This window comes from Rhea americana, unplaced genomic scaffold (assembly GCF_003343005.1).
Source record: "Rhea americana isolate MKP2758 unplaced genomic scaffold, rheAme1 scaffold_14, whole genome shotgun sequence".
NCBI lineage: Eukaryota > Metazoa > Chordata > Aves > Rheiformes > Rheidae > Rhea > Rhea americana.
The window spans coordinates 5,759,567-5,787,009 of record NW_028185483.1 but is presented as its reverse complement, the minus strand read 5'-3'; the positions used below and the strand labels follow the sequence as shown (position 1 = coordinate 5,787,009).

General features: G+C 36.0%; 1 protein-coding gene and 1 long non-coding RNA gene across 6 annotated transcripts; one reads left to right on the top strand and one right to left on the bottom strand.

Annotated features, from left to right (window-relative positions):
* ZBTB38 (zinc finger and BTB domain containing 38) lies at positions 1-24,645 on the bottom strand. Of its 2 annotated transcripts, XM_085298625.1 has the most exons (4): positions 24,614-24,645; positions 20,025-20,134; positions 3,241-6,364; positions 1-193 (listed from the first exon to the last, which is right to left on the bottom strand). In XM_085298625.1, exons 3-4 carry the CDS (start codon positions 6,362-6,364, stop codon positions 102-104), a joined length of 3,216 nt encoding a protein of 1,071 aa, XP_085154751.1. In that variant the 5' UTR covers positions 20,025-20,134; positions 24,614-24,645; the 3' UTR covers positions 1-101. The 2 variants fall into 2 exon arrangements, with proteins under 2 accessions (XP_085154751.1, XP_085154750.1); XM_085298624.1 differs by lacking the exon at positions 1-193 and having other exon boundaries at positions 373-6,364.
* LOC146599429 (uncharacterized) lies at positions 12,241-27,374 on the top strand. 4 transcript variants are annotated; one of them, XR_014895027.1, is made up of 5 exons: positions 12,241-12,660; positions 13,227-13,306; positions 24,878-25,053; positions 25,993-26,128; positions 26,917-27,374. It is a non-coding gene; the product is annotated as an uncharacterized LOC146599429 (long non-coding RNA). The 4 variants fall into 4 exon arrangements; XR_014895025.1 differs by having other exon boundaries at positions 26,227-27,374; XR_014895026.1 differs by having other exon boundaries at positions 12,241-12,578; positions 25,993-27,374.
* The last annotated feature ends 69 nt before the right edge of the window (positions 27,375-27,443 follow it).

Here is a 27,443-nt window from a genome sequence, read left to right as displayed (position 1 = left end):
TGTTAGTTTTGTGTCATCATAAAAGTTGTTGAAAAGCATTAAAAGTAGTTCACCTGTCTTTCAGGTCCTCTGAGATACTGCACAGGTAGATTCTGTCCTCCTCAGCACTGAGCATTCACCCTTAATGGTACGATGCCAGGAGATACCATCACTTCCCTTGAGGTCTGGAGTGTTCTTAATTCATTGTTCTGACCTTAATGAAGGGAATGTTTGGTAACTGTGTTGCTTAATCTTATAATGAAATACATATTAGAAGATAAATATCTCTGGATTATATAAATTGTAAAAGTATTAATGTAATTTAAAAAATGGAGAGACTTACAGAAAAATAGGAAGAGGTTATTTTAATCAAGCAAAAACAGGGTTATAATCATTCTTTCTAAAAATAAAATTAGACTCTTTATCAATCCTTAACATCTGCATTTAATATTTTCTTCTAAACAAAAAAATACAGATGCCATTACGTAGCAAATTACAGTCTTTGACAACGTATAGTATTTACCATCGCTTACACTTACTTTAATTCTAATTTGGTCATTAATACTTGACTTATTACTGCAACGTGTTACTTGTAGTAAAAGTGCCACAATAAACATGACATTGCCATCTTAAAACTGCTTTGCTATAAATTGTAGAGAATATACACAGTTACAAAGTCATTGTGTTTTTATCAAAATATACAAACCCCCCCAAACCTAACACAAGCTATCAATATTTTTATTATGAACTATACACTTATATAAAATATCTGTAAAATTATTTTATATGTATAAATATTCTACCTTATTTGCTTTGGTCTATAATTAACATCATACAAGTCCACTTGGAAAATACCTCTAGTGTACTTTCTTTGAAACATCACCACACTTTCCTGTATTTATTCTTCTATATTCTTATTTCAACAAAACCAAAGCTGTCATGGCCCAAAAAATTCTCGTGAGTTCATAGCATTCACCAGTGATAGAATAAATAAGTGGACTATATTATTACTTAAACTGATACTGTATTATCATTTCACTTGTAGTTTTATCGTACCCAAGCTATAGGTAATTTTTTAAAATATTCAAGAAAACAAAGTAAGTAAACAAAGTGTACCATATTTGCACACAGAATAAAGTTGAGGTTCACTAACCTTTCTCCTGGCTTTTTTTTTTTCAAACACTTCATAGAGATGAAAGTACATGACTAATTGGAAATGCAGATACAGTACAACAGAGCCCTATCATATAAAATGCAACTTGTAGGCATATATCCTCCTTGCTTTTTTAAAAAAAATTCTTCATCTCATTTAAAATGAATCATATTTTCACTAAACGATATTAATTGTAAGGTTTATCTTAGTGATGTCTTCCAGAAGCCTGTTCTCTCTATTCTTAGCAAAATACCGAACCGTAAAGATAAGGCTCACCATAAACCTCAGGTATAGCAGGGTAGTGGAGGTGAAGGGGCCAACACTTCTTCCTCTAGGAACCAGTGCCCAGCACCTCTCTGCTATGGGTCCACTGGGCTGAGACCAGGGTCTCTCTGCAGGAGCTTGAGTGGGGTGAGAGACACTGGCATGTTTAGAGGGATTACTGAGAAGGGACATATGGAAGGTTAGATGCTGTATTTAAGGCATGGGGATGATAAGGAACCCCACAAACTGGCCCTATCCCTGATTGTTTAGGGACTACCTCAGGGATATATATGGAAGCAAAAATCTGAGCATTTACCTACTCCTCCAAAAAGCAAATATATTGGGAGTAGCTCTGTCATTTCTCATCCAGATATTATTCCAGGAGGAGGATGGAGACTATCTAAATCTCCTCCTCTTCGGCTGAGAAGAACGATTTTTCTGAAAGGCAGGAGTTACAGACCTACCAGGAGGTGGAAGTTTATATACATTATTTTTAAAAAACTGGTTTCATAACTTTCTAACTGTGGGAACAGAGCATGAGGATTTTCTTCGGACAGATGCACCTGAATAGCCCTACCAGGCCATTGACAGTTGAATCTTTTGGGATTTATGCAATTTGGAAGACTGACTATTATAAGTTGCACTGAATCTTTACTACATGTCTCAGCAATATGATAAATCTGGATTACTTTCCATGCTAGCACTCAGAGACTTAATGCTTATCATGGTAACTGCAAAGTTGAATATGGACAAGTAAAGAAATTTATACTCCTGTATATGTTTTGTAAATGCTGAGTTACAGAAAAGCATTCCAGAACTCAACTGGACTTCAGCATACTCAAATTCATGAAACATTTCCCACCTTCACTTTAGAATACACTATACCACAATTATTTTGTTTATAAACACATTACTTTTTTGTTTAAAAAATGCAATATATGGTTTCTGCAGCACAATTTCCTTCTACGGAGTATACTTTGAACCTACATATTTATTATGTCCAGAATGATTCTGACTCAAGAACAGCACTGTAAGATAGTTCAGTGGCTAGTTTTTTGTGATGCTAAGTAGTAGGGGTTTGATGGGTCCTTTTTTGTTTTCTTCTCTCTATGTATGTATACATTAGAAGTCTATTGTGGCAAAAGTATTTTGGGTCAGACTCTCATTCTTTTTCACATTAAGTTTGTATTATTGCAAAATACTAGCTTTTCTTGATGATGATTTTTTTCTTCTTCTTTTGCATATATTGACATACATTTAGATGAAGAATTTTGATTTTTATTTTTGTAAATGACAGTGATTTGAGTGGAGAACTTTCCCCATTCAATGCATCTATATTTTGTCCAATATATGTATTTGGATTTTTCTCCTCTTTTGCACAACTGACACTCAGAGTATAACTTCTGGAGTTATATTTTGTATATTTTTCACTTCATTCCCTTCTGAGCCAAGGAAATGTTGATTTTCCAACAGTTTCGCACTTTCATTGCAAAAATGTTCTTTCCTGTCTTGTGGACCTGGACTTTTGAATAGATGTTTCTTCTGGTGCATTCCCAGAGCAGCTGCTGTCTTGCAAATTTTGGGGCATTGAAAGCAAGCATAACCTTTTCCATTATGCTCACGTACATGCCGTTGCTCGTGATTCCTTTTGGTAGAAAGATACAAGAAACTCTGCAAGCAGAACTGACAATGGTAGCGCTTTTCTCCAGTATGAATTCTTTCATGTATTTTGAGCGTTTCATTTAAAGTGAATGCCTTATTACAGTACTGGCAGACAAAGTCTTTGACGCCCAAATGAATACGTTCATGTTTCTGTAGATTCCCAGGAACTGAAAAGCACTTACCACAGGTTTTGCAGGTGTAGGGCTTTTCCCCGGTGTGACACCTCATATGCATTTTTAAGGTGGATGGACTTTGAAATTGTTTTTGGCATAATTCACAAATGTAAGGCTTTGAAGTAGCTACATGCCAGTGTACGTGTTCTTGACTTTCTGCAGTGGAAGATTTGTCTCTTTCACAGAGCTCACAATGAAGATTAGGCATCTCTGTGTTTTCTTCTTGACCGATTCCCTTTTCCTCAGGTGCATTCCTGAGTGCATACTCTCGATTGCACGTGTTGTGACTTTCTATTATGGTGTTCTTGTTTCCATGCTTTTTCCTCCATTTGGTCTTTTTCATTTTTCTTAGCTGTTTAGATTTCTTTTTTGGTTTGTAATTGTAATAAGGTCTCCAGGGCTTATCACTGGAATCCTGATCACTTACATCATCACACATTTCAGGCAGCTCCATGCATTCTGAGGTATAGAGCTGAGATGGACTTCTTTCTTTTGTCTCCATTTCTGATTCCTCGACTAGACTGTCCTGTTTAGACTCATATTTAGATTTTCGGCCCSTTTTACAAAACAACTTAGATCCTAAAATATGCCTTTTCACAATAGCCTCGTTACCAATTTTTACTGTTATTTGACAAAGAGGAGCAACATTACTGTCTGTAGATGTTCCAGGTAAGGCAGGCTTTGCAATGTATGTTTCAGTTTTACTTGACTCTTGAACAGTATTTGTTGTTTTGCTAGATGAACCTCCAGCTCCTGTGAGRTATTGTGTATCCTCACTTGTTTCTGCTCTGTTGTACAGCTGTGTTTTCTTTTTCTCCTTAATAGTTTTTGATTTACTAATGCATTTGCCATAATTATCTGATCCATATTTACAATCATCACTTACAGATTGACTAGGTAGGTTATTTGAAGATTCTGCCTTATTGTTTTCTACAGAAGTGACTGTTTTACTATGCATTATTACTGATGAAACTCTGCTACTGTGCATTATAACAGAGGGTGCAGAACTGCTGTAGCTAATGACGGAGGTTGAATTTTCCTTCAAATTAGTAAAAGACACAATTGAGGAGTCACATTCCTGAGAACTAGAAGCATTTGCAGCAGTGGAAATTGTTTTTTCCCTAGTGAAAAAGTCACTTTGCAGGTCAGAATTTAACATACCCACTCCCCAGGAGGAAGAATTCTGAGTATTTGTAGAAGATGCTGTATCATTACGTGAAGATGTATCCAAGGCAAGAGTTCTGTTGTTTGTTAATATATTACTTTGAAAATTCAGTGATGGTAACTCAGAACTAAGAGAATTCGGAATGAAACAGTTGCTAGAAGTAGATTCATTAACTTGACTGCTCGTTTGAACATTTTCATATGAGGAATTTCGATAGGACTTATAAGGTAGTCGCCGGCATTTCATAGGTAAAAGTCGATAAAGCTTATATGGATACATACTTGGTTTTAAGCCTCCATTGGCTGTTTTTTTATTTACTGAGAGACGGTGGTCAATTGCATGGAAAGATTTTTGATGATTTTTTAGTATATAATAAGTCATAAAAGTCTCAAGACAGAAAATGCACTGGTATCGTCTTTCTCCTGTGTGCCAGATTTCATGTCTGGTGCGATATTCGGCTAATGCAAATACTTTGTTGCAGTAGTGGCAAGGATATGTTCTTCTCCATGAGTGTACGTTTGCATGTCTTCGAAGGCTAGACAACGTTACATAACTACGCTTGCAAACTATACAAGTATATAGTATCTGCCCATCAACAACTTTAACTAAATGATCCGTTTCTGGTAAAGTGCAGCTTGCATTAGAATAATCAGTTATGCTGTTTTCAGACAATAGAGGCTCTGTGTTTGCATATGAACTTCCATTCCTTCCATCCGTAGCAGTATAGTTATCTGAAAAATTTTGTTCATTTCCATTGTGAATAGATAAACTATTTGATCTCATACAGACTTGTTCATGACTTTCCAATATATTTAGATTTGCAAATTGTTTGCTGCAGTATTTACATATGAAAGTTTCCTGGTGCTCTGAATGGAGCTGAAGATGAGTATTGAGTAAAGCTCTGTCATTGAATGATTTTGTACAACAGGTACAGTTGTAAACAGGTGGAACTACAGTTGCCACAGATACAGGGATGTTAGCAGATTTGTTTTCTTCTTCTCTGGGTAAGTGGAAATCTCCTGCTTTATTTTGAGGTTTTGGAAAAGAAATAATTGTTTGATCAGCAACAGCTTCATGTTGGACTTCTGTATTGGTTACTGTAGAGGCTGGTGCTTTTGCTATAGCCAAACCAGCACCCTGGGACTTAAAGGCTGTCTTAGGAGTGCTACAGGTCTGTTTTCCGGGCTGAATGAGTGGTGTAGCTTTGAGATTTTCATAATGTTCTTCACCCATCTTATATGAGGGGCTGTTGTCCTGTTCAAAAAAAGATGTTCCTTGAAAAATATCTCCCCCTGAAGAGACTGCATAGGAGTGTTCAGCTAATGTACTGGCTGATTCAGCATCTTTGCAAACGTCACTTCTGTCGAGGCTGATGTTGGGTGTTTGTATTGTCTCGGATACCTTTTTAAAGCTTGCTCTCAAATCAAGTGGAGAGAAAACACTATTGTCAGTTTCAAAAATTGAGAAAGCATTTGTAATTCGTGGTCCATTTGTGGCAGCTGAGTCTTCATGCCTCTTTTCATGCTTTTCCTCTTTGACAGTTCCTTTTTCATTGATACAGTATGCATAGGGGCAGGGGGAACTGGAAAAATTAACGTCTGTAAGATCTTCTAGAAATGATATTCCCAGTTTTTTCCCTGCAGCTGCAAGGTCTGTTACAGTCTCCTGCCTTTTAACAACTACTGTGGAACTGTAGATGTAATTAAGAATTTCTGTAAACACTTCAGCTTTGAGATCATCTAACTCCAGTACATGACCTGAAATACAGATAGTACGACTCCAGAAAATGTTCTTAAAATAAAGGCTGGAAGCTGCCAGCACATTACTGTGGGCTTTAAACTTGGTATCTTCTACAATTATGGTGACATCACATAAAATACCCCGAATGCGCTGTTCATTTAAAATGGAAAGTACAGTGTCACTGTGGAAGTCGTCCTTGAGATCCTTTGAATGGGACATGACTGTCATCTACAAGAGGAAAAAAAAAAGTAAGCATCTTTTAAAGGCATTTTTCATCCATTTCAATGACAGATTGAATTTATAGCTCTATATTTATTTTTAAGTTTTAAGAACGAATACAGTTTTTCTGTATAATGTAAGGTAGAAGTTTAAGGTACACTTATGCAAACAATATTGAGGATAATCTGACTTCTCAAGCTAGCAGGTATGATTTATATACAAGGTGATCTGTAGGTACAAATTATTTCTCCTAGCTGGCTAATACGGCTATCTTTGATGCATCATCATATCCGTTGGTTGCATGTTCTGGCCCATTTCATTGGGCTGTGCTACTTCTCAATAAATATTTACATACAGGTCAAGGATGCAGGAACTCCTGTAGCTCCTCAGTAGGAGCCAGAGGCTCTTTGACTGGGTTGGTAGCCAAACCTGAGCCTTTTTTGGATAGGCTGACTGGCACCCAGCTCTGAAATTAGAGCCACCTCATTGTGGCTTGCCGGTAGGTGGATCCAGTGCTGCTCACACCAAAGGACTCACCGAACCCTTGAGGTAATTCCCCCAGCATGCAGCTGAGTCATTTGGTGGCCTTTATGGGGAAGGTTGAATTGTTGTGGTTCTGTGGATGCCGAGGACTTTGTTTTCTGAGGCCATTCGTCAATCACGTACCAACACAACTGCATTTGATCTCTTTATTAAGATAACATTTAACACAGGAATCAGAGATCCTGTAACTGAAGTGAAGTTTCAGTTACAGGACAAGGCTTTATGAACAAGTGAATGCACAAATACTACCATTTTGTAAACAGCAGTGGAGCATGTGCAACATTATTTATTTAGTTCCTCTATTGTATTTTAAATAGTGATTAGGGTTTATTCAATAAATAGTTTACATAGCATTTACCTTAAAATGATAGTTTTATGATTTTTTCCAGTTCAATGAGTAAAACCACAAGCTGAGAGCAACAAAAGTGTATTTTTTCCTAGTTTAGATTTATTTATGTTCACAGTTTGTAATATGATAGTGTGTGTTTATTCTTAATTTCTGTCACATAGTAAGATTTCAATGCAATAATAAATCTGTTAAATAACTGCTAATTTATGTAATGATGTTTAATGTTGATTTGAGAAAATAGTTTAGACTAGCCAGGCTGTACTGTATGAATATATCAGTTTACTTAACTGAGATAAGAGATGCAAAATACAATCAAAATTATATTGAAGAAAATAGTAGATGTATTTGATAGAATGGAGAAAATCTCTGATTTAACAAGACGATTTTTTTTGGTTTTGTTTGTTCAGATCTGTACCACAGCGTGAGGTTTGTTCCACTTCCAAATTGTATTTTCAAATACTGCTGACCTTTTCTGACATAAGTCATCAGAACCAGAAATAGTTGTCCTGTGGTCACTTGCCAATCACTACAGTAAAATATCTGCACATTTATTAATTTAAGACCGTTTCTTTCGACTCATATAATCAAAAATGCACCTTAAAGAGAGTGATCAACTACAAATATTTTCTAATATCATTTAAAATAGTGTCACACTGTAGCCATATAAGTTAGAAATGCCTTGTAGACATTTCATCTAGTGCTCCAAATTTAAAAGTTAGTCTTAAAAAATTTAGTATCACATACCCTTTTTGAAGCTAGTCTAGTTCACACATTAGATAGGTTAGCAAAAATCCATTGACAACTTTATTGCTTAATAAATGATATAAAAAAGAATGACAGTCCTACTATGAAGACAAACCCAATGGCCTATGTGAAATAGCGTAATTTAGTACATTATGGATGATGGTTAGAGGTAAAATTTATACCTTACAACATGGCCACTGTTTTCTGTAGGACAGATGTTATCTATGCAAATGACCAAAACTGCTAATGCAGTTTAATGGCTGAGAACTGTGAATACACAGAACTAAGAAAACTCCAAGTTGTGATTCATGCAAAAGAACTCTGATGCATAAATATGCCATGGATATCAAGAAATGAATTCATCAGTACTACTGTGACAGAAACTTAGACATGCATATTATCTTGATTATCTGGTCACTTGCACTAGCTGCAAATCTAGATGCACTGTTTTCTGTCTTTAAATCTTAAAATCATATTTTATGATGTATTTTTTCATTACACTTACTTACTTGGCTTAAGGTAAGTGGTATTAAACATTGATTCACTTGAAATGATGACCTGAAGTTCACAATAGTTAAGTATGGTTGTGTCCTTTGGTTCAGTACCTGAAAACTCATATGTAATTGTAGATAGCTTCTAGTATATCATCTTCCACATAAAGAATACTAACAAGAACACTTTTCTTCAAGCTAATAGCCACAATCCCCTAACTGATTCTTTTCTCTCATTGACAGTGTTTGAGATTACGTCTAACTTGCTCATGTGATGTATTAGAAACCAACTGTCAGATACCAAAAACATTTCACAAAAGAAGCTATTGATAGAGTTATTTCTGGATATAGAAACAAATACTGTCAACTCTACCTCCCAATGAACTCCCCCATAGACACTTGCCTGTATTTTTTCTCTTTCTTTGTAGTAGACAGCTAGTTTTGGTTCAAAGACAGATCATCTGACATACTTTTGCTAAATATATCAGACTACTGCTTCTATTCTAAGAAGCATTTATACACAAAGCCTGCAACTCACTACCTGAGCATTTTTAGCAGGAGTCTTATTATTCAACTAGCTTTTTGAAAATTTATCCTCTTTAAGGGAAAAGTAAGTATTTTCAATTTCTACTTGCATGTCAGTAGATTGCTAGTTTTTGTAGTCTCTGAATCATGGAGATATGGTCAGTAAACTACCAATCTAGATTCCTTATGTAAAGATAATAGAAACTATCATTTGCTATTTGGACTTATTTTCTCTTTGTGTGCTAAACCATCTACTATATATCTCATTGAAAGATTATAGAGGAAAAACTCTGGAGCAAATCAATTTTTGGAGCCAGCAATTTTTGTTTATCTGACTCAGCTGATACATTCCACAAATAGTCTATTCAGGTTTGTAAGATTTCTACTACATTTTATTTTAGCTATCTTGCCTCTTGCATTTGTGATTTTTTTTTGTGAAATACTGTAAGATCAGAATGCCCTACCTAGCACACATACAAGGAACATTTTATATTCTGTTAGCAGCTGGTGGGAAATACTGTAAAAAGAAAACATCTCTCTAGTTCCCAAGGGTGCTCTGCTGAGACTAAGATACATAGAAATCAGGCTCTTCTGATGAATCCTTATTATATATATTCTATTATAACACTGGAAAATCCATTTGAAATATTACTATTTTTCTGTCTGATTTTTTATCATAGATTCATGGAATAAATTCTAGTATTTATCAGATGTTGCCCAAAACTTATTTAAGTCCAATTTTCTGGCTATTTGACCTATTAAAAGGTCAGATAAATTCTTCAGTCTATTAAGTCATCCTTTCTTCACAAGTATCAGAGTGTTACTTTGATACATTTTGATGCTCAGTCCACACAAAAGTAACTTCTTTGTAATCAGTATGGCACCTTCCTGGTATATCTTGCAACTATAGATACCTAGCTTCTGAACAGCAAAATTTTGAGTTGGATGTTACTACTTGCAGATTTGCTGGAAAAACTATAATAGACTCAACATGTCATAAAAGCTGGTGAATCTCTTTCAGAAATAAGATTTACACATCCATCTGGATCTTAAGCATAATGTTCAGTACGTTGATTAAACTATAGTGTTACATTTTCTGGCATTAACAGAGTACCACTCTAGGACAACAGTCGTAAGTGAAACATATAAACACATTTTAACACATTAAAACAGTGTTAAGTGAAAATTAATAATATTAAGGGTTAACTGGAAAATCGGAGATCAACACATCCAATACAGATTTGACTAGTTATGCCTCACAGATGATATTGTTATAAATAGTAAAGCAACGAACTCTATATGAACACTGCAGAGTCAAGAAGCTACCACTGACCTTTATATTGATATTACTTTGAAGTGAGCAAAGAGATTGCAAGAAGTCTTACTGGCCTATAAATACCAAATATAACTAGTACTGAAGTTTTTACCAGTGAAGAACAGTTGCAGTCTATGATTTTGTTTTTTCTTCTTGATAAACTTTTGAAATCCATTGCCAGGCAAATGCACGCATTACATATGGGGAAGGGACTGTGTTACTCCACTTCTGTCCCCTAAGCTTGAAAGAGAAGCTAGCAGCATCAACAAACACAGCATGGCAGCTAGAGTTGCCAGTACCCAGGCAAAATAAAAAATGACAACATATTTAATAAAGTGTAATAACAGTTCTCTCTCTGTTTTCTTGTCCCACACATTCCACTGAGATTTTAAAAGAGCTGTTAATATCCTTCTGGTACTTACCAACACGATAGTACGTCAACATGTTCCCTCCATAATTTTCCTGTGTTCAGGGTCATTACATTCTGTTAACATACTTTGAATGATATCTCTGCTTTGTTTCCTGCCTGTTTCCTCAACCAAGGAAGGAGTCTCCTACACCTACCTCTCCTAAAGGGCACTATTTTATTCTTGGGCAGAAATAAGGTTAGGCATCAAAACAAAACAAAAAAGAACTCCCTGCCCCCGAGGTTCCACCATCCTGATCCTCCCACACCTGAGCAGCTGTTAGCTCAGAGCTTAGCGCTAAACTATCACTTCCATGGTTGGAGCTCAGTTTTTTACAAGAACACTTCACTGACTCCCTCTGGGCATGGTGGCTGCACAGGGCTGCCTGGACTAGATTTCCTTAGGTTTCCTTACAACCCCAGACATGCAGCAAAGTTTTAATGAGGTCTAATTATGTTTAATAGCTTGCAAAGGCTTGTAGTTTATTGTTACAGTCTACCTAGATGCACACCATTTTCTATAAGTATGTTTGTGTTTTTTTTTCTTTTAGACTCTTGCTTCCTGCCATCCTTCCCTGTTAATTTAGAATAACACTTCCCTTTTCTATTTTTTACAGCTTCATAAGCATTATAGACTTTAAATCATTCTTTTTCAGCCTCACATTATTTCCTCTAACTTTTAATTCAGACTGTTGCAGGGGATGAGAAACTTAAAGTGAGAACATTATGCCAATATTGGCAGATCTCTGCAGTCATCAGATGAACCACTCTGAAAGACTTCTAACTCTTTCTCATTGTTAGCATCCCTGCTTCATTCTCTCACTTCTTGATTTAGACTTTCTATCATAGTTTCTCATCATAAGGAAAACAGCCTTTAAACCTTATTGGTGTACTCAGAGAAGGCTTACACTCTTCTTTAAAGTTATAGGTCTCACTGTGAAAACCAAAGCCCTGTCCCTCTATCTCCTGTAACCGTGGAGAGACTTGGCACTGTGTAACTTATCTGTCTCTAAAAAATATATTTTTTTTCAAAACATACATTTGCCACTGCATACCTAGGACTTTCTCATGTCAGAAGGTTTCAACGTTTTTCCATGTCTCTTCTGAAACTTTTAATTAACTGAAACCCTGAAATTCTTGACACCCAGGAAAGCTGAGAGAAGTGGTTGATCTGCGGATCCAGTACAAGGTCATTCTCATCTTTTGCCCACAAGGTGGAGCTGGATGCATGCAAGAAAAGCTCTCTCCCTTTCCTTATTAAAGCAAGATGTGAAATAAAGGCTTCTGCAGCTTCAGCAATGGGAACCGCTCCTGCAGAGTTAAAATGCGTTTGTTGTTTAATCCTGTATGAATTACATAAAACGTGAGCTGCTGATACAGCACGTTAATTTTGGGATATTTGTCTGTCTTGAAATAGAGCCTCTTGAGACATCAAACATTTGGCAACTCTTCAGCTGTCTAGATAACTTGAAGACGCTTCCTGTTTATGGGTAATAACTGTACCCCGGACGAAATTAAATCTTTAGCTGAGGAAGCTGCGCTTATTAACCTAGGATATGGCTTTCCTAGCGCTAGCTTAAGTAACTTTATGCTCAAACGTGGAATAAGCTGCCGTTCCCGAGCTACGTGCCAATTCCAATTTCTTCTCCGTGGTTTTGTTTAGCAGGGAGGCAGACAAAGGCGGCAGCCGTGGGGCGCAGCGTGCCTGGCGCCCAGGCGAAGGGTGACGTTTCGGGTGCCATGTTCGCCGCGGCGCGCGGCCGGCGGCCTCGGCGAGCCGCGTGGGGCCAGGGCCCGCAGCCGCGAGGAGGGACGGCGGCGCAGCAGCCATTTTGCTTTGATAATCCCTGGTAACGAGACTGGTCCGTGGCTTGTGAAATGCAGGCAGCTCTCGGCGCCCCGGCTTCCCTTTTCCTCGTGCTAACCGCTACGGTATTTTATGTGCTTCTTTCGTGCCAAATGCTTTGTGCTAAGATAACACGCTCTCCTGTGATATTTAGCATATTAGCCAGGTTGTTTATGCACAATACACGATCGGGGAACTCGGAGATGGCAATTTCTGCTGTTTATATGCAAATTCTCCAAGCTCAGAACGATGCGGAAATAGCGTTCCCTCTGTCCAATCCCTTGCTCTGTGATTATGAACACAGTTTAATTCACATTATCTAACATTCCTTTTAAACCTAACAAATGACCCTTTCATTACTTTATTCTTTTTCCAAGCCTTTCTCTTACGGAGATACTTAGCTCAGGGCATAAATTCTGCAATTTCCCACTGAAAAGGAGAGAGGCGGACTATTTCCTCAAAATAATCATATCAAATAAATTTAATTCAGATTTTGAAGTACATTCACAATTATTTTCTTTTCCTTATTTGATTATACTAGCTTTCTTGTTTCTAAGCATACATAAAATCTGTAAGGTATCGTGAGGCTTTTTATTTTCAGCAGCAGTCTTAGCCTCTAATTTTGGTTTCATCAAAATATTTACTGCCTCAGGAAACAGGTTCAACATTACTATTAATGCTTATGAAGTGCTAACAAACATCCGCTTAAACAAAGAAGAAAGTAGTGTAAAAGTAAGTGTAACTCTAAATAAAAAATTTGTTGAGAAGCATTTTATTTGCTCCAATATATTTGGTATATTTTATCTATACATTATCTCTCCCTGATTTTGAATAGATTGCAAAACTCATTTCTCCAGGTACTTGTAATCATGAAACCTGGAGAAAAACTGGGCTTTGAGTCAGATGGGAAGCATCAGGTGGGATGTTTTCCTTTTGCCTTAAAGTTTGGACTAATTTCGCCAAACACCACGGCAAAACATTTTACAAACACAAACTTTTTAAAAGTTACCATGTACGGGCCATTGCTGGACAGATGTTTTGTTTAAAAATCTAAACTTACGAGTTAGACGCACTGAATAGTAGGAACTGGTTCATTTTAGACACAGGTTTTCCAGAAGCATGAACTCTTTTGTCATCATCACTGTTGGTAGGTTGGAAGCTACAGTGTTGCTAGAACTCACTTCCCTGATAAACGCTGCTTATCATCTAAGGAAAAATTTAATAACCAAATTAGATAAACAGATCCATCTTAAGAAGGGATGATCTTTTTTCAGCAAATTATTTTGGAATTCCCGTATGATTTCCTGGTTGTTTGAAAGATATGGAAATATATGTATTTTTTCTTCGCAGGGGATTGTCAGAATTTCAGTGACTAATATAAACTTCTCCCTTCTCCCACTATTTTATGCAATCCACATTAAAAGTCCAGCTGAGATATAATGAATATGTCTGTAGTGAACTTTGTTATCATTTCTGGATTACTGAAATTCCCATCTAAAAGTTCCCCTATTGAAGCAATGTATATCTTAATTTAGGACTCTCTACTACCCCAGAGTGTTTTTTTTTTCCATCTCACCACAAACTGAGGTATTCTTATCAGCAGCTCTTGGTAAAGAAATGTGGAACCAATAGTTGAAGAACAAAAGCAAGGTTATCACAACCTTCTTTTTTATTCTAAACTACGTAACTGAGAAACAGAGTTTCATAATCATGTGTAGGTTACTTTTAATCCTGGACTTTGCTCATTTACTATTATTTCTGTATTGGCTTAACAGTGCATATCAGTAGGTATTAATGAAGACTTGTGACAAAGTGCCCTCAGAAGTATTTGTGAAGAATGTGTTGTTAAGAATACAATAATATGGATTAAATTAAAAATGTTATAATCCTTTGAAAGAAAGAAATTACTATGCATTACTGACCAGCAACAAATACAAGTATTGTTTTAGATTATGTGAAACAAATTTAAGGAAAATTAGGTTATGAATTCCCATTAAACCTTAATTAAACTTGTTTTTCTTTAGTCATTTTAAACCAGAGGGATAACTGTCATTTGTACAACACATTATCTGTATGCCCCCAGTTTAGAGATATTAATCTATTTGTGCTTGACTGTTTCATGTCCTAACAGTTTCCATATGTAGGTCATATAACAGAGTTTCAGAAAACAGATTTTTTAAAAATCGGTATAATGCCGTCTTATGGAAACTTTAGCTCAGTCACTTTTTCTGACTGACAATACTTGACAGTACTAATTTCCATTGTGAACCTGAGCTATTTGGAATTCACAGTCTCATTGGGCACTAGTATATTGAAAATATACTTCACAGTAAGAAATTCTTTATAAGACTGGTTTGGCTGCAGCTAAGGTTTTACATTCTCACTATAATGCTTCATGTAATACCATTTTAATGCAAAGAAAATGGTTGATGCTGCAGTCAGACCTGTGTGAATTGACTACATTAATATCTGTTAACCTCAATGAGAAGTTGCACAAGGAGATTTGTCTACACCTGCAGTCCTGATTTCAGAGTACAAGCTACAATATGCATTATATACTAGAAGAAATAATAAACTTACAAGTGTATGCGTACCAATTCCCATTAAACATATAAATCCTTGTGCGTAACATCACACAAATATTCTGTTCTTTAAATGTAAATCCAGAGTGGTTTAAAAGTGAATTACTTCTTTTATATTATAGCTGCAAGATACTATATATTGATACAAATTTATACAACTAAGCTTTTACTTTTAAAACAAAAATTGTACAAAAGTGGTGGTGTTTGGATGCTTTGCTGAAGTTTGATAATCTCACTTCTGCAAATTGTGGCATGCGGTATTCTTTCCTTAAGAGTATTTCAAACTGCTGAGGAAAAAATGTCCCAATATTCCTCTGTAGTCAGGCAGTTTCAGTTCTTGAAGAATAGCAGGAAACAATATATATAGCATTACCAAGTTATGCAAATTCCTTGTGAGTGACAGGATTTTGGTCAGGGCTTGATGATTTCCTTCTCAATGCCTAGTGAAGGCCTGCTTGTCCATGAAAAAAAATGCCTGGGTGGACTGACTTCCCTATTGCTCTCACTGCTGGGGTATAAGCAACCAGTGAGGCTGCTGAGAAGGAAAACACAGCTCACTGTAACCCCTCAAGCAGCTCAGCACTTCACTCTGAAGTATTGAGCAGGAAGGACTCAGCAGCCAAAGTGCCTTCACTCCCTTTTGTGTAACAGGAGCAAGGGAAATAGTTCCTCTGGCCTCCTCCTCTTCTAGACCCTTCAGTAGATCCATCCTGGGCTGGATCGGAAAAAGGAGAGCCAGGTAGGACTTTCCTGCCTCTAAAACTGTGCGAGCTGCACATGTGCACAAAAGTAAGACTCTTTCCCCAAGTTATATTGGCTTTGTACAAGTCATTTTAGACATGACCTAGTATAAGTCCCTTTAACACTAAACCAAGTAATTTTAAAGACATAATTATACCTTTGCCTTTCCACCAGCCTAAAGAAGAAAACCAAGCAAGTACTATAACTGACATAAATCCAAATTCTTCTCTTTTGCAGAAAATTTAAAAGCTTGTGTTGTACTGCTACTAAAAATCAGCTGACTTTACATCTTACTATCTTTGTATGAACAATAGCAGTATTATTTTCATTTTAATACTTCACTTTATGTGCTGCTGACAAGCCACTTTCTAGCCTCCTACACTTCTGGGACGTATCGCAGCTCTAGCTTAGATCAATTGCAGTCATGAAGCCATGTTTACAGTCTGAGTATTTTCCCTTTTTCTGTTGATTGTTAAGTGTCGTAACTGATATATCTCAATGGCTCTAAGCAAAAGTAGTAAGTTAAACATTTAATTTTTGTTCATTTTGGACAATTACTGTGTTCTATTCTGTTGGCCATTCAGTTATCAGAAAGACAAATAAGAGTAGCCCAATCCAGCCTTTCATTTTCCAGTTTCAGAGGAAACATCCTTTTAATACCTGAATCAACATCCACCAGAGTAGCAGCAAAATTGCATGCTTGGGGGTCACTGTTCTTTCCATCTAGGTGTGCTGGGGACCAGGCTAGTACAACCATTCTTGCCCTTTACAGCAGCTGAGGTAACAAATCCTGCTAGACTCAGAATAGAGCTACATCCCTTCCCCTGGCAACCCATGCATAGCAATAACCTGATTTAGTTTGCACAGCCATTTCGAAAAGCTGGAAGCTTCAAGCTGCTAGCTGACCACCACTGATCTCCAACATTCTTTAAAACTGCAAAATATTTTGTTTTTGCTCTTATATTGGTGAGTTTCAGCATGGTAAACGTCCTAAATGCTAGCACAAGTGATAACTTTTACTCTGAATCATCTTATGTGTGGCCATTTGTCGTGACAACACAATTTTGACTGTATGTACTTGTATCTTGTGGTTCTTTAGCTCTGTTCTGTGCTGAGCTATGCCCAAGCCCTACTCTCCTTTTTTTATCTCGCTGCATGCTTCCAGCCTGAAAGCTGGAGAAGAGCCTCTCTGCCCTATAGTGCAGGGAAGAGGGACTGTAGCAGAAAGCAGGTTGTTCTGTCTCCTCACCCGAGCACTGGGGAGGAGAAAGCCTTTCCACATGACAATTCAGTGGCTCAGTTTTTGACCTCAGAAGCAGCTGAGAGGTTTGTGCTGGAAGAGTTGATCCAGATCTTCTCAATGGCTCCTACTCTGAATTGTACTGCAAGACTTGCCACCCAGGTACAAAACCTGGCCTGATAGTGAGCTCAGATCAGATGGAGAGCAACAGATAGTAAAAATTAAAAAAAGCAGTTGACTTGCATCTCCCTAATACTTTCCTGAATGCTTATTCAACCAAAAGGCTTAATAATATTGCAGTACTTAATGGTAGATAATAATATTGCTTATGGTTCAGGATCATGAAGAAATTCATATGATGTTGTCCACACAACCTCAGATTGATACTAGATTTTTTTTTGTATTTGTCAGCTGAGATTTATGGTAATGTTCAACATTTTCAAGGTAACGTTCATTTGCTAAAACTCACTGTCATCTATGAAGCCTTCTCTCCTTCATCATACTCCAAAAAAAGTCAGTGTGAATCTTTTCATTGATTTGAAGAGGGTTTTAATTAGGCTACTGGTCACATAAACAACCTCTTCTCAGATTACACCAATTGAATTTAAGCTCAAGATTTACAGTCTCTCATTTTTCCTTTCTGTCCTTCTAAAGATTAGCATTTTAGACTTGCTTATTAACTAATAAGGATACATCATCTTGGAGTAATACAATTAACCTGAAGAGAGTTGTACAGTCTTTCATTTTATATACAAAATAAATACTTTGAGAAGACAGGTCAAAATGTACATAACTTAGCTCAAATCAGTAAAGAAGTTTGTCAAAATTGATCTAATATATATCTAAGCTTCTTTTAAAGCCAGGAATATAAAGCAAAATAATACTATACGAACCCAGAAAATATACAGAAAGTGGGAGTACTACCTAAATGCTACATCAAAATCGTATTCTAAAAGTCCCTGAACAGCTGCCATTTTGAGCTACTTCTTCTACAAGCTTTCTCTTGCTTCCCTCCTCTCTATTAATGACTGTTAAAAGACAGCACTTTGTTGTTGTATGTCTTAGCTTGGGTATGTTGGATAGAATGAGGATGCTTCAAGCAGTAGAAGTTTCATTTTTATTTAGTGGCTTTAGTTTGTCACTGTGTCAAGCAGTATAATCATATTTGCTTCTGAACGCTGGTGCGAGATTCAAATTTAGAACGGCGGAGCATTTCTGAAAGACACCGGATATCTTAATTTGTTGTCTTAAAGGAGTGTTGTAAGTATTCAGAATCTTGGAGAAAGGTCTGCAGACCAAACCTGCCATGCTGACACTGTCCAGTTATTGCAAGTTCAAATTAAAGCTCAATTAAAAATCATGGAGAGATTTCCATTGAAAACATTAGGATTTAGGTTAAAATCTTTGAGTATTAAATATCCATTTTGGGCCATACCCAGAAATCCTTTTATATGGTGATTTTCAAGATGCATGCATTATTATGAGCACATGCTATGTAAATGCATTGGGCTGGTTAATAAGCATTCACTGACACACATCTGCAGCTTTGCTAATGTACCTTTTATTCATATGTAGTTGCCAAGGAAACAGGTTATGGCCCAGTGTTCTATCTAAAAAATACTGAGCAACTATTCTATGATCATTTATTTAAAATAGGTAGGATTTAAATCTTGCAGCCCATTGCTCAGTAGGTCCAGGTAACTTCAATTTGTCTAATTTTAGTGTTTCACTGATTAATTTAAGCTACCAATGAGATCTTATTTTCTCTGAAAATCTGTTACCATTTTCTATCTGTATATCATAAAACATTGTGTATTAAAAGTAAACTTAGCTACAGATACTATTTTGAGATGTTCTAGAACATAAAGAATGTCCTTTGATGTTTTGTGTGTGTGTGTTTTAAATGATTCCTTATCTTACACTTTGACTGGTAGCCTTAATTACCTATTTATATCTTAAGATATTTCAGCATTAATGACTATGAGCACATGAATCATTTCCTTCAGAAATTTGTCTGAATAGTGCCACTGAAATCAATCAAACTACTCCCCTGCTACAATGCAAATTATATTATATGATGCAAAGGGGCAGGTTCAAAATTAATGAATTATCAGGATTTCAGATTCTTACATTCTGTACATACATATCTCAAAGCTAAAGCACATATACCGGATGTTTATTTTAACCGAGATGATTATTTTGGATTCACAATGAAAAGACAGAAAAGAAACTGCTAATATTTGAAAAAGTCATGCAAAATACAAAACTATATTTTGAAAAATCATGATTATTTATCACAATACTCTACTTGCATTTACTAAGTGCTTATTGCAGCTCCCAATTTAAGTTTTTTTTCTACTACCTCTGATTACAGTAATAAATATATAAAGTATAAAAGTATAAAGGTAGAGGTTAGTCCTTTTCGAGATGAACTATACAAAACTCAGTCAAAATAGCAAGATTAAAATTGGACATGGGCACTGATAGAGTTCCTTCACCTTTATTGCATGGCATAGGTTTGTAACGGTTGCTAGCACTGGCATCCAGAGTTAACATTCTGGCAGGCTCAAGAGGTTTGCTTCTTGTCTGCCAGTATGTCTGGTTTACACAGTCCATGGGAGTTTCATGGAGGCCGTAACAAAGATCTGTTTCAAGGATCTATTCTTCAAGATTTTATTTCTCCAACCTCTATGGTGTCAACAATATTGACACTTGAATATACTAATGCAGTACAATAGTGAAAAAACTCTTAAGGGTTTATTTAAAAAGATATTTAATTTAAAAAATCATATAATGTGCTTTTAAAACATTAAATATTTTAGCTTTATTTCTGCACAAGTTTTAAAGAGATTGCAGCTTACTATAGTCACCCCACAAACTTACCCACCTAGAATCAAGTTGTTCGTCTGTTACTGTGTTTTTAAAGTGGTGTCAACAGGTATGTTCAGCAAAATCATCTCAGCAACTGTGTGACCTCTGTGGCTACCGTGTGTCAGCCTGCAAAGGGAAACTCAGATTCAGTAACTACATCATTAGGCAATTACTAATTTCCAGCAATATTGTGTAACTCATCTACACTTTCTTTGGAATGCTCTAGGGCTCAAAATCTAGATCAGTGAGGCTTGCAACTTATTAGCAATAAAACAGTACTGTTAATCAAACTGGTATAAATACTGCTTCTGCCAGCATTGTTTCATTATGGTTTAATCTGTGTAGTGCAAACAGGACATAATGTTTCATAGTGTGGTCTAGACCGAAATCTAAGGACATTTTCAAAACAAAGTGTAAAACCATTTCTTTATTAGGATTATTGGAAAAATTAGACTAAAAGCAAGCCTCAGCTATATTTCCTTTCCCCTCCACCATCCAACTATATCCAAACCATTCCTGGCGTATTTACCTAGCAAGACATCCATTAATGGAGGCTTCCTAGTTTTCTCAGTCAATCTATTCCTGAGTTTCACAAGGTGAAGTCAGTGAAAAATAAGTGTATTTAAGATTAGCTATCACATTTTGCCAGTTCAGAAAACAAATTATGGTACTGAGGGAAACAATCTTCATCACTAGGCAACTCCCTTGACTCCACATACACTTCAGAAACCAATCAAAAGTTATATTTTATTTTTAAAGCCTCCATACTTTTTTTATTGCCTCTCAAAGGGCCTTTTCTTTCTCTTCTTTCCATCCTGCTACTTCTGTTCTGACTGCTTTTATCACAGATAAGACTTTTTAGACAACTCTTGTCCTCTGGAATAGGCTTTTGGTACCTCTCTGGTTAAATGGTTCTTTATTTTCAAACATCCAAATTTTATGTTAATATGTATCAAACATCCTAATAACTTTAGTATATAATACCATAAAAATAATTTAGAACAAGGCTTTATTCTGAAGATACTAAACAAAATCAATTGTTCCATAGAGCAACTGCAGAATCTTACAGATAAGGCCACATGACTCAGCTGATAGGCATTTAAAGAGCAGCAATAGAATAAATAGATACATCTTCCATTTGCAAATATACCACTATAATTTAATTAACCGTAAAGCATCCATCACTTGTTTTGTTTTAGCTGAAATAGTCTAAAGCATGCACATCACCTTATAACAAAGGCCAGTATGAAAGAAAATTTCATTAAGCTGTTATTATTATCTCAAATACCAGTAAAGTCATAAGCCCATCCATGTTCATAAGCCACTGTCAAAGATTATGGTGAATGGGAATCTTAAACACCAGACTTGGAGGAATCCAACAAGTAAAGGGATTTATCAAGAAAACAAGTTAACAAGTAAAGAGTTTTATCAAAGCTAAAAGAATCCCCAGATTTGATAATGCTAGAATTCAGATGTATTGCTATACATAATAAATCAATTTTAATACTTGATAAAGTCCTATACCCGATAAAACCTTGTACATTATAAAATAAAACAGATACTCTAGATGCCCCAAAAGGGTTAACTGATATCTGTTCATTACTACCAGAATCTGAGTGTAATAGTCTGACAAATACTATCTAAACACAAATAGTTTCACACGGTGAGATCCATAAATCAAACTGAAGTTTAGAGCCAGAAGTAACCTTAACTGAAAAGGTCATTTAAAAGTAAGCAGGAGAGCATCTGCCTGAATGATTTTTTGTTTGATTTTGTGCCTACTCAAGTTTTATGTAGATTTTCTCTTTGGCAGAAGTGGAATTTACATGCATAAAATAATAGATTTCAGTTATAAAAGGGGGAATTGAATATCAGCAATTTGGCATCTAGGATAAAACTGGACAGACCCCCCGCCTGCCCCCCCTCCCAATACTTATATGTCAGGTTGTGCTGAGGTATGAAAAACTGTGCCTGTTCCTAGGTACCCCTGCTAGCCCCCCAGCCCGAGAGAATAAAACGCCCGAAGTTTATACAAGATTTCGTACAGCACCTCGGGCTTTAACATTAGATACCCTGCCTTAGCTACATTTAACGACCATTTAAATATGTACAGCACCTGACGTATGATACTCAAACTGGAAACAGCTTGCTAATTACTAGAATCCTCCTTAATAAATGAATCAGTTTCTTTAGCTAGAAGAAATTACCTCTCACAGGCTGCCAATGAGTTCTTCCAGAACTGTGAAAGCACTTGAGTTCAGTCATATTAATTACAAGAGGACTTGCACCCTCTAACAAAAGAGTGAATTTGCAAATGGATTTAAAACAAGCATAGTGAAGCATGCTCGTGTCATGGACGTACACTTTCTTTAAATGCCTTGAGTGCATATATTTGAACACAAAGACGTAATAAAAACAGTTTAACTAGAAGTGCCACTTCTTTTCAAAAGATAAATGTCGATAGCAATAAATAGATTGCTACTGCATAGCATTAGCTCGGCAACTTCCTTTAAAAATAACCACACAAGAAATAAACAAAGAAATACAATTTTGGTAGCTACATGTAAAAGTGCACTTCAAATTACATTTCAGACTGAAAAACAATATATCAGAGATAAGCTACTGCAGAAAAATCAAATTACAAAAAACCCCAACTTTAATATGTTACTTGAGAGATGCTGTTTATTATGTTTTCACTTCTGCTTCCTTATGTGGAATGGGGAAATATGATTGCACTGTGTCAAACTAATCTAGTAATTATGAACCAAATGGTTTTATTATCATTATTAAGCATCGGCCTATCAAGACAGATGACAACAGACATCTTCCTAAACAGTTATACACTGTTTATTTAGAATACACTGAACTGATATATTTAAAAATAAATGAGAATTAGTTCAATCTCACTGAAACTGTCAAGGCTATCATTAGCATAATTGGCTGTGCTTCTAACACACCTTTTGCATTGATTTTTAATGCTGGATCCTCATCTACATAAAATATAGTTAGTCATTTTAAAGTCAAGGACATGAAAGGAAAATGGCTACCCTGCTGCAAAAGTCTCATTGCAGTAGTGAGAATTTCTCAAGGCATGTACAAAGGAGATTCAAAAGGAGATCCAGTATAAATTCAGACATTTAGTAACATTTAATTCTGTACAAGCTGTTAACTCTGGCATACACACAAGATTTGACTTTACTCGTATTGTTTAAAATGTTAGCTAAAAATGGAAATAAGGAATTATAATACTTAAATTCTGCAAAATGAATTAGGTTGCAAATTACCGCAGACCACAAGTGAGCTTATATAAGGGCTTGTTTATAAGATCCGACACAAGTTCTTTTCCAGTACGGTTAAACACAGCTCTTAAGCTGAACTTCAGAATGCGTCCACTATTTAGAAAAGGTTTATTAGCATTACTGTGGCAGAATTCAGCAAAGGTAAAAGAGGGCTTAAACATACTTCTGATTCTCTACATTTTTCAGCTGCTAAATGTTATAGTGATACTTTTCTCCTGGTGATAATGAAACTATCGCTTTATATACACACAGTACAAACCTTGACCTACATATAAGACTAGGCTACATTAAAAAAAAAAAAAAAGAATCTGGGTGCGTTTCTGGGAACGATCAATGCAAAACAGGAAAAAAAAAACCCAGTTTTCTGTTGTGTACAGCTTTATAAACATGGCATCGTTTAAGAAATGATAGCCGCATGGAAACATAAAATGAGATCAGATTCTCATTTAGAACTGAAAAGAAACTTAACTGCAAAATTTCCATTTGCATTGTGGTATCGGTATTAAAGAGAATAACTTCTTTTACACCACTACTATTGCACCTTTTAAAGGATTTGGTTGCCAAGGAAACTGGTTCTGGCCCAGTATTAATCTCAAACAAATATATTACAGAAGTTGATGTTAATAGTACAATAATCATAATTCTTTTTATTCTTAATGCTCAAATTCAGGCTTCTGCACCTAAGGCTGCCTAGTTTTAATTTCATAACCTTTTTTGTCTGAAGCAAAACACACTTCAGTGAGCTGATACTCAGTTTAAGCTGACATCTATATCAATCATTCTCTTTAAAAGCCTCCTGTCTTAAAATAAAAAGAAATACTGCAGGTTTATGTTTGTATCCGATACTGAAAATATAAGTATTAAAGCATATTAATCTTTATTTAAGATTTCGCACAACGCACTGGAAACCGCTTACAACAGAATTTAAATATTTTTCTTTTTTCTTATCTACCTTAATTTTTATTTTTGCATTTTAACTGCAAGCTCAATAATGCTCATAGTCAGCTCTAAAATGTAACTGAATCAATAGGGTTTTCAAAAATTCTTTTGTTGCATAAGCGTTGCCACGCCCTTCGTACATATGATTATTTTAACAGACATGATTGCTCTACTTTCACAATAGATTTTTTTTAAACAAGTAAAAACAATCGTCATGCCAATATGTGAAGCCAAACAATTTAATATTATGTTGGTTTCAATTAACAGTTCAATGCATTTTTTAAACTGAAAGCTACATTCTAAAGCCCATTTTACGTCCTTGCAACACTGACGAAGAAATCTGTAAAACATGCAAATCTCAACCTACCTGCGTGTACCACTTAGTGCAGTGTTAGCATGGCAATGCACCCAGCCATTTTTATGTAAAGCGATGGAGACAAACTGAATTCTCGGTCTTCTTGAAAATTTTTTAGAAGCAGTTGTCAAAAATCAGATGGGAAGCAGCTTGAATAGACCATGATCAGGAGAACTGAATTTATCAATAGGGAAAGCAGGAGTGGGGGAAAAAAAAAGTCTTCATCCAAGGTTTTCTGAAACTGCAATACAAGGTTTTTTTTTCTCTCCTCCTCAGAGGGTTCACAGCTCGAAGCTGACCACTGCAAAGGCCACTTGTCACATTTACTGAAAATCAGCCTATTGATATCACAGCTGAAAATATAAACTCGACAACCAAAGCCCATTGCACAACGTGGACTGCGTAAGAGTTAAAAATAGATTCGACGTGCCTCCTACCTGCATAATAAATATGTAAGTTTCAAGTGCTTTAATTCGATATTCACATTAATTAACAATACAATATACATTATTTAAACTACAGTAAATGCAAGAAGAAAAAGGGTGACACCATCTGGAAGCACAGTTTGCTTCTTCTTTTTTTTTCTTTCCAAGGGCTAATAACGTAGTTTGAATGTGATGACAAGCTAACAGCTCACCACATTGCAAATGAAAAAGAATTCTTAAGGTGATGCTCAAATATCTAAGCCTGTAATGAAGCATAAACCAGTCTTCACTACTGCATGATATGGCACACAGACCATTTACATACTCACATTTGAGATACTAGGCACGGTATAATGAATTCAATACACAGCATGCACACAGCACAAGCAACGTTAATCCTGCCTGCCATTTTAGGCTTGCAGGAGTAAGATACATACTGCAGCACAGCTCTGGTAAGGGAGGAGGCAAGGGACAGCTCACCTTAAATGCAGTATCTGATTAATGTTGTAAGTGACATTGCATATCAGCTACAGAGTCTTGGTTCAACTGGGTGGGAGGGAACAAAGAAAATTGTCATCAACTGGTGATGCAAGATGAGCTCCAGTCACTAACACTGTTAGCAAACTCCAAATTCTACAATGATACGGTAGTAGGCATTTCAAACTCTTATCAAAATCTGTCTGTGCAATAGCTGAGTCCGCCTGCCGATGAAAACAAAACAGTCTTCTTGCTTATTGGAGAAAGGCTGGATTGACTACAGTAACATCCTCTTGATGAAGAAAGATTTCACACAGCACATATTAGATCCTGGATGCATTTGCTGTGCTTTCGTAATTTTTAAGCCTCAGAATCAAAAAAAGAAAAAAAGACAAATTACAGGAAAAATATCATAAACAAAGATCTAATGTTCATGCAAATAAAACATTTCTTTTTTCTTTCCTTTCTGTTTTTTATTCTCTTTTACAGTCCATTAAAATCCTGAGCAGTATTGACAAACCACACAAGCACAGGGTCTGACTGCATGATCAGCTGTCTGTGTCTACACTACACCCTGTTAACCACAAGCAGTGTTAGAGCTAAATATATCTGCAATGCAGAAATGGTAGGTGCTATGTGGTATACAATTCTAATTAATTATAAAATATTTTTATATCCTAGATATAATAAATAAAAGAAAATTTGGTGCTGATCTTTTTTAAGGCACCGAATCCGTCTGACTTACAGAACATAAAAGCTAACTCTAAGTATACTGACCTACATAGCACTAAGAAGACTTAAGCAGCAAACAAGCATACTCACTGTCAAAGCAAGGAAAAAACGAAACAATGATTGCCTAATCAAACTGAAAGCAACAGCTCACTACCACAGTATGAGTTCCAAAATGCTACGTACTGTATATGCACATCTCATGTTAGTGCGAGATGCAAAGCTCCTTTGTTTTTTCTCAGAGGCTTTTCTTAGCTACGGTTGCACAATGACATTCTGACATCATGGAGGTCAATGCAGCTACTAAAGTGCTGTCGTCTTTTTGAATAAAAAATCATTTTGGAATATTAAAGCACAGCTGCAAAAAAATAATAATGAATGTCACATCACCTGCTTAACATCTTTCCTTTACCTTCTGGGATTAATAGTATGTACACTGTTCAGCTGCATACATTAAATTGGTATCACCCTCTGCAGAGATTGCAGGAGCGTAACTGCGGGAATTAGATTTTTATAAGTAAGTAGATAGAAATGTTAAGAAAAATGATTCATTATCCAGAAAACTTAAAAATACAATAAAACATTCAACATGTATAATGAAAAATATAAGGAGAAAAAAAGCATTAAAAACTGCTTATCTGAATATTTTTAATGCCTAATAAGCAAAACTGTTTTTATTTTCAGTATCATTATGTCTCCAAAGGGAGAATGAGAGCACTGAAGCACAACTTACTATGACCTGAATTACATTCCCAAAAGGCTAAACGATCAGGTGAAGTAAAATAAACCCTAAGGTCTATCTGTTTATAGAGAATCCTTCCCACAGATACACCTTCAATGACATCTTATGCCTTCCTTTTATCTTTCTACCCCAAATACTCACGACAGATATTCAACACATAACCAGAATGGTAAACATTAACGTGCCAGCTCTGAAACTATTTAACTGAAAGATTTCCTTAAGCAAATATTGTTTGCCTTATGCATAAGCGAATATAAATGTTTTCTGACCAGATATTGAAATAGATATAGATGCTTGTGAGGCAAGATTTTTATGGAGAATACTATGTTTCATCAGACCTGCCAATACAGCTGGAAAGAAAACAGCCAAAATTTCAGACACGCATTCTTTCTCAGGAACCTGTGCAACTCATCAAATTTTTTCCTAAAACAATGCCTGTTTTTTAAAGGGGAAAACTAGTAATAATAAA